Source organism: Gymnoscopelus braueri (genome assembly GCF_963280865.1).
Source record: "Gymnoscopelus braueri genome assembly, chromosome: 2".
Lineage (NCBI taxonomy): Eukaryota > Metazoa > Chordata > Actinopteri > Myctophiformes > Myctophidae > Gymnoscopelus > Gymnoscopelus braueri.
The window spans coordinates 28576237-28584622 of record NC_137604.1 but is presented as its reverse complement, the minus strand read 5'-3'; the positions used below and the strand labels follow the sequence as shown (position 1 = coordinate 28584622).

At 39.7% G+C, this 8386-nt stretch overlaps 1 protein-coding gene across 1 annotated transcript; it reads right to left on the bottom strand.

Moving 5' to 3' along the window:
• Positions 1–1560: 1560 nt before the first annotated feature.
• On the bottom strand, positions 1561–7101 carry rps6 (ribosomal protein S6). The gene is made up of 6 exons (XM_080418214.1): positions 6996–7101; positions 6193–6324; positions 5571–5781; positions 3512–3658; positions 2610–2767; positions 1561–1691 (listed from the first exon to the last, which is right to left on the bottom strand). The coding sequence occupies exons 1-6, from the start codon at positions 6999–7001 to the stop codon at positions 1596–1598; spliced, it is 750 nt and encodes a 249-aa protein (XP_080274340.1). The 5' UTR covers positions 7002–7101; the 3' UTR covers positions 1561–1595.
• Positions 7102–8386: the final 1285 nt, after the last annotated feature.

The window sequence follows — 8386 nt, the reverse complement described above, 5'->3', positions numbered from 1 at the left end:
TTATCGTGACTGATGTGTAATGTTGCCTAATGTGTAGTTGCTTTCACAAATCCAAAAACATTAATCAACAACTGGAGGAGAGGTATGGGGCGTTATTGTGATTGCTTTGATATTGGGTCCATTTGGTTACTTTTGTACTCAGAGAAGCAAATGGATATAAACACTGAGGATTTTACTGTGTAAACTGCAATGCCAGTCTATTCACAAAGCTGTAATATCTTTATTATCATGTTTTGACGCTGAACACATTTATAACACACAGTAACTAATTTCTGGGGTGTATGAAACTTAACAGGTCTTGGGTAGTGTGTCCACGTCTTCAGTTCCAGTCCACAAGCTGCAGACTGGAGTGACTTCGACCTGGAGCCTCCAGTCTGCCCCAGCACCTCCATCAACACGCTTTGTGTGTTCTAGTCTGTCACAGATGTACAACTTAATCAGTCCTTTGTCAGATCAAATCCTGCCTGTTGGAATCCAAGTTTCCCTTGACACTGCCTTTACCTACTTGATCCACAACATCTCCATCAATGGGCTTGGAGACATTTCCACCAGCCTTCCCCTAAAGCACTTCACAGCCCATGGTCAAGTGTCGAATGAAGAAAAAGCCACCAGTTAAGAGGCCCGTTTTTAACAATGGGTGTAAAGATTTGTGATTAATGTGAAACATTGGAATTATCTTAGTGTTTGTTTAGATGCAAAACTGATTGTGGGGCTTGGGTTGTTGAAATGTACACATTTGTATGCACATTTGTATGCAAAATATTCAATAAAGGTTGATGCATTCCATTTGGCTGGTATCCTTAGTGACTGCTTGATGTGTAGTTACTTTCACAAATCCAAAAACATGGTATGTGGACTGGATAGGTTTTGAAAATTTCCAAATTTAACTGCAGATACGCTATTGTCAGACCTTGTAATACATGCCAAACGTATTCTCAAACTATGCTTTAGTGTTAAATGTATTCATTTTTCTGGGTAAGTCAATTACAGCATCCCAGCGACATAACTGACTATAATGGAATTAGTGTATCAAAATTGCAGCTTGATAGGAAAATGTGCCAGCCTTTTTCACCAATGGACCATTTCCTTGCTGTGAACACTGAATTATTCACACAATTAAACACTCTACATTTACAAAGGCCTAAATGTAACAATTGAATCATTCAAGTTATTGGTTTAACTTATGACCCTGTAAGACATCTCAAATATACACTGACCTTGCAACCAATGCGGTCATTAACAGTTTCCAATTTACCCTCAATTCTTCCACAACCACTGGATTTTTTTTTTTAACTAAAATCTATTCCAACTGTCTCATACACTCTTGTAAACCCCAAGCCTGACTTTGTGCATGGGTAATCACTCACTCTTCACGATGCCATGCGTTGCGTACTTATAGATAGTGATAAGTGTGCAAAAGCCACACGCAACCAAGTGTAAACCCCTAAGCTGACTGCTTTGTATCTTGGTTTGAGCATCTCTATTTTTCAATGAAATAAAGTGAATTATATTCCAGTCACATCTAATGTAAGGAGTGGAATAAAAAGCAAGAGGCAAACATTTAGTACATATTCGTTTATTTCAGCACGTTTTTTTTATTTCTGGCTGGTCTCGGACTTGGATGTGGATGCCCTCAGGGAAGAAAGGCGGCGCCTCTTGGCAATTTGTTCCTGCCGCTTCTCCTTGGCCTCCTGTTTGTAAAAACAAAAACATTGTGTAGGTCAAATACAGCTGCAGGACAGTCAATGATTATACACAATATGTACAAATTTTTCCAGGATGCACGGGAAACTAGTAAAAGCTAGCCGAAATTGGCTACAGTGACAGTCTGCATGATAAGTGTACAACAATACCAAATGGAGCCTGACAACATAAGCCTGGGTTAGACAGCATATAAATAGCTAATAATAAATGTTTCAAATGTATTTTATCAGAAAACCTTAACACCATGCAAGATGAAAATGCCACAGTATCACTTTGAGGGCCTTTTCACCTTGCATGGTGTTGAATGTACACCATTTGCTATATATTTACCAAAAGGTTACCCAAAGTGGGACCTCAGATTTACAGAAATATGGCATCAAGTATTTAACCGTTAAGCTTGCCTCGTATGTTAAGGTAAAAGAGACTGAGAGAACAATGCAGTTCAACAAGACATGATTACGTCAGGTTGCATCTGGTAGCTGCTCTACCAGATGTAACCTGACGTAATCATGTCTTAATCAAGTCATTAACTAGATTTAATGTTACCCAAGCTGGGAGTTAACATTTACTGATTGAGAGAGCAATGCAGTTCAACTCAGACACGGTTATGTCAGGTTGCATCTGGTAGAGCAGCTCCACAGTTACTATAGCAACACACTATCCCCCCTTACTGACTACATGGCAGTCAAAGGGTCTGCTGGTGTGCCAAGTTAAGTTTACAATCTTTGCAATACATGTGCCATTAATACTACACCTACAGTCGTGTGATTCATGACAAACATTTGAGACTGACAGAGTTTACCTGCACAACAGATTCAATCATCTCACAAAATGCATCAGCCTACTGAGATTTTCAACAAGCACCTAATGCACAGCAACTAAATACTCCTGGAATAAGCCCATACCTTCATTCTCTTGGCCAGCAGCTTGGCATACTCAGAGGCCTCTTCCTTATTTTTCTGGGTGCGCCTTCTCTTCAGGGCAATGCGACGCCTCTTGTGTTGCAGCACACGAGGTGTCACCAGCCTCTGGATCTTGGGAGCCTTGGTTCTAGGCTTCTTGCCTAATGGAAGAAGAGAACACAGCCAATTGTCAGTGGCCTTGGCTTGCAATGTCTTTCAAACAGAGAATTTGTCTTAGCTCATCATGAATTTTTAGATTGTTCCTTAGAACCAATTTAAGAAGAAAGCTTTAAATGTTTTAATCACAATAGGTACTGGCTCTATGATTAACAAGGTGCATACAATTTGTAGCCAGTATGCTGGCCCAAAAAGATGACATGAACATGTCACTGTACACAGCATTTAATGTGTCTGACATTGCATAAGTATTTTAACAAATGTACATATGAATAAGATGAGATACTTTGGAGTTAGGCAATGCATTTCCTGCATCAAGTCATTAACTAGATTTAATGTTACCCAAGCTGGGAGTTAACATTTACTGATTGAGAGAGCAATGCAGTTCAACTCAGACACGGTTATGTCAGGTTGCATCTGGTAGAGCAGCTCCACAGTTACTATAGCAACACACTATCCCCCCTTTACAACTACAGGGCAGTGAAAGGGTCTGCTGGTGTGCAATAGATGACATACAAGTCATACACTACTCATAGTAATACTAAATCTTACATGAATTTTGAGATTGTTCCTTAGAACCAATTTAAGAAGAAAGCTTTAAATGTTTTAATCACAATAGGTACTGGCTCTATGATTAACAAGGTGCATACAATTTGTAGCCAGTATGCTGGCCCAAAAAGAAAACTGTCCAAATCTCACCACCTTAAAAAAACAGTACCAAAGCTCACCTTCTTTAGTCACTGGTCTCCGAACGACATACTGTCTCACATCGTCTTCCTTTGACAGGTTGAAGAGCTTGCGGATCTTGCTGGCCCTCTTGGGACCCAGGCGACGTGGTACGGTGCTGTCGGTCAGGCCTGGAATTTCCTTCTCACCTGGGAGGCAGACAAGCCAGCACAAGGCATTAAGGTTAGAAACGGTTTTTTTATGTTTAATCTGTTTAATGATATACACCAAAAAAGCTGTACATTTACGTTTTCTAGTTGCATATATGAACAGTAAGGACTTTAAAAAAAGTCATGGAGTGACTGCAGGCACATGTTAACTCCAAATAACAAAGTTATTTGCACATATAACAGTATTTGAGAGAGCAAATGCAGTTCAACCAGCCATGGTTAAGAACAGGTCATATCTAGTATAAGCTCTACAGTTACTTTGGCAACACACTTTCCCCCCTTATAACTACTGGGCAGTCAAAGGGTCTGCTGGTGTGCCATGCTGTCATAATTGTATGAATGTTTAAAAAATCCATACTTTTCTAATATTTTCAAAAAGGTTGCGGCAATAGCCGATCGACAAGCTCACAACGCAGTGCGATGCTTGTAGATCGGCTATTTCCACAATTTGTGTTTTATCAAGTTATTTAATGTCATTTTTGTATATGCGTCATATCTGCTCCTGTGGAAATTGCTCACAAAGCCTAAACCGAAATGTAATTTTCATTTAAATGTTCCATTGTTCAATGCCAAAACCACAAAATTGTTCATCGCAATTACTTAAAAGTTAACATTAAGTTTTACTACAAAACAGACACCAGGAGTTTGGTCATCCATGGGTGTGCAGACATTGTAAACTAAGTGGGGTCATGCAAGTGCACACATGCCTACACACACACACACACTTGTGAGTGTTTGTGTACTTTAGTGTTCAGTGAGGCTCTCCTCATGTCTGCTAATTTCTACTTTTTTTTAACTTTTTAAAGCGAAATCAAACTAACGCTGTTAAGCTACCCTTGAATTGATGAAGTTCTCTAGCACCATGAAAACCAATAGATCAACATGTGTGTAATCATTAAGCAAAATAGATGCCATTTGAATTTAATTTTATCTTAACTCTATAAACGCCATTGACTCGAAAACGCGTCAATAACTACTTAATCCACCCACGCCATTGACGCGTTAGACGCGTTGGATTTGCGTTCATTGTTTAATCTCTGATCGCGCTATGCTGCTTAAAATTCAATGTTATTCTCGAGTTCCACTTACTTCACCCATATCTGCATCCGGTTTCATGTCCTGGGTTCCGTTTCCGGTTTTTGATTATTTTCCCCCGGTCATTTCGTCCAAAATAGGTAAACAAACGGTTTTTCACACGGTATGACGGACAAACGGACAGCTTCTCTTCTATAATCTATGGTCTGGGTGACGATCAGTCATCGCCGTCGTGTATCACAACGTAATTCTGACGATCAAAACAATCTGGGAGGACGTCACATCCGTTTTCATGGTTTTCCCTGTCTAATCGCCCAAGAAGGGTAACAGTGACACCAGGAGCTGATCAAGCTATCATGTGCTGCTCTCTGGTGGCGGATTTGTGCGGCGTCTTTAAAAAACAGTCTGAACAATTATTTTCATGAAAATTTTCAAAATATAAAAATAAAAAAAACACAAAAATTGCTGGCAATGGGGGAGTACTTTATGAAAATACTCTGGCAGTCAAAGAGTTAAGGCATGGCAAACATAAAAGTAAGTGTACATTAGGTTTTGGGATCATGGTGGCTAAAAGAGACAGCAAAACGCTGTGTTTATGGATAGATTACATACGTGACTAGAGAAAAAAAAACAAGGTTGCTTCCCAGTCTCTAAAAACATTAAAATAAAAAGCAAACCCAACATGCCCGATCTTTTTATTTTAATTATTGCCCTGGCTGATGGGGCAAACATTTGTTTGTCTCAACCACTGAAATAGGCAGAAGATTCTGCTGCAGTTGACAGATGTTTTGTTTCCCCACAGCGGACACAGAGGTCCAAATCATCTGTTGCTCCTGTTCGATTAAATAAAAATTACCTTTCTTGACGATGACCAAGTTGAGAACGCTGAGGTTGGCATCAACAATGCATCCACGGACAGACTTGCGCTTGCGCTCGCCAGTCCTGCGAGGGCGGAAGCAGGAGTGGCCCTTGCTGAGCAGCAGGCGCACACGACCATGGGTCAACACCCCCTGCTTCATTGGGAAGCCCTGTTTGTCATTGCCTCCACTGATGCGCACCACATAGCCCTGCAGGAGCAGATGACATGAACATGTCACTGTACAGCATTTAATGTGTCTGACATTGCATAAGTATATTAACAAATGTACATATGAATAAGATAAGATACTTTGGAGTTAGGCAATGCATGTCCTGCATCAAGTCATTAACTAGATTTAATGTTACCCAAGCTGGGAGTTAACATGTACTGATTGAGAGAGCAATGCAGTTCAACTCAGACACGGTTATGTCAGGTTGCATCTGGTAGAGCAGCTCCACAGTTACTATAGCAACACACTATCCCCCCTTTACAACTACAGGGCAGTGAAAGGGTCTGCTGGTGTGCAATAGATGACATGCAAGTCATACACCACTCATAGTAATACTAAATCTTTACAGCATACAGTGGCATGCGGATATTCCTTTCAAACTTTTCCTACCTTCCACTCATCACCCAGGGGGTCGGCGGGCACCTCAGTGGCCATGCGCTTCTCGTAGAAAGTACGCAGCTTCCTTTCATCGTCCACTTCTATCAGCTTCTGACAGCCAGTGGCCGGGAACGATATGTTCAGCTGTGGGACAAACACAAAGCGACCAACAATTGATTATGTGTGGTAACAAAGGAACCCTCTTGACTCTAGAACTCTCCAGTTAAGTTAATACCTCAAATAGTATTGTATATGTATACAAGCAGGCCAGATCTGCATACTAGCTTCTTGGCAGAATTCTCTGAAATGTTGACATGAAGCTGCTACAATTAACAACACTAGCAAGATGATTACAGGTAGGTGAAAATCCTTAAGTTAGCGTGAACTGGGAGCACACACACTGGGAGCACACACACGCAAGCGTCCGTAACCGGTAAGGTTGGTCGGCTACCTCTGCTAAGCTAAGTAGTAGTAGCCACTTTACTAAACTAGTACGGTTCGACACATAGTTTGGACATAAACCACCATATAGCATTAACACGTAGGCAAATGAAAGTCTTAATGTTATTTGAAACTTCTCTTCTTGGGTGCACATTGATGCACTGATAGTAGGCAGCCATCTTTCCATTGCCTTTCAACATTATGGATCGTGCTAGCTCCGTGTATATAATCAACAAACATCCTAAGTGGTGGAGCCATGTTTCACAAAATAGAATACAAATATATAACATTCAGAGTCATGGCTTCAATCATGTGGAGTTATTTTATAGACAAAGTGAAAATATAAAGACAAATATTGTAGTCAAAGTTTGTACCTTCATTTTGCTAAACCGCCCAACGAGAGGCCACGAAAAAGAGACCGGATATCCGCCTTCGTTGCGTCACATAGGCTTCTTCTTCTTCTATCGGTTTCCGGCAGGCTGTACGCTGAATCATAGTGCTGCCCTCCACAGGCCGATAGCGCTTATATTTTCACATAGTCCAATAGAGTGAAGATATTTCAGCACTGCTTTGCCTACAAGCTCTGTTCTGTCCAGTGGTGGAAAAAGTACTCACATTTCTTACTTAAGTAAGAGTATCAATACTGCAATGTAGAATACGGACTGTTACAAGTAAAAGTCCGGAATTCTAAATCTACTTGAGTAAAAGTACAAAAGTATTGGCATCAACAACTTAAAGTACCAAAAGTATAAATTACTCATTATGCAGAATGTCCCATTTCATAAGTTTTCAAATGTTTAAAAATCTTTTCGCATCGTGACGCATTGTGAGCTTGTAGATCGGCTATTTTCAAATGGCCGAAATGTTTTGTAATAATAATACAAATCTACAAAGTAACTAGTAACTAAAGTTTTCAAATAATTGTAGTAGAGTAAAAGTACAATATTTGCTTCTGAGATGTAGTGGGGTAGAAATAAAAGTACTGAAAACTGGAAATAATAATAAAAATACCTCAAAATTGTGCTGAAGCAAGTACTTGAGTAAATGTACTTGTTGTGTTATTTTACACCACTGAAAACAGCTGTTGCCGTTCCTCACATAGGCTAAAACATTATGTAACATATGTACTTTTCTTCATCATTTTCTTTGGCCAAGAAGAGAATAAGAGATATATGGTCAGGGCACTGGCCTTATCTTTACCACATAGCTTCCATGTTTATTTTTTACAATAATAATAATAAACTTTATTTTTATAGCACCTTTCATGACATGAAATGCAGCTCAAAGTGCTTTACAGAAAAAGCTAAAATAATTTAACAATAAAGCAAAACAGGAAAACAAGTAAAAGCATAAAACAACATTAAAAGCAAAAAGGGCACTGAATCAGGCTGAACAGTGAAGACATGAATAACAACACAGATATTAAAAAAACACAAAAAAAACACAGATATAATACTTAAAGAAAAAGTGTAGTCCTGATATTATGATATTTTATACGTTATTATCAAAACGCAATGGTGATTTCCAGAGTTATCTGTGAATAAATCATAGCTATATAATAATTTGACGAGTTAAGAAAAGAACACTGGCTTTGTCCCGTTACGGGACACTCCCGTTATAACTCAGCAAAGCCGGGCGCGTCATCGGTCGTGTCCTTTACAGTCTATGGTCGTGTTGCGCCATAAAAAATAGCAGATCTGCAAGCTCACGACGCATCGAGGAATGCGACGCGATGTGAGCTTGTGAGATCTGATCTTCTTGGCGC

Coding starts and splice junctions, on each gene's coding strand:
- rps6 (XM_080418214.1), bottom strand. Junction 3,659..5,570: donor CTTGGTCATCGTCAAGAAAG/GTAATTTTTATT, acceptor TCTGCCTCCCAG/GTGAGAAGGAAATTCCAGGC. Junction 1,692..2,609: donor TGCTGGCCAAGAGAATGAAG/GTATGGGCTTAT, acceptor TTTTACAAACAG/GAGGCCAAGGAGAAGCGGCA.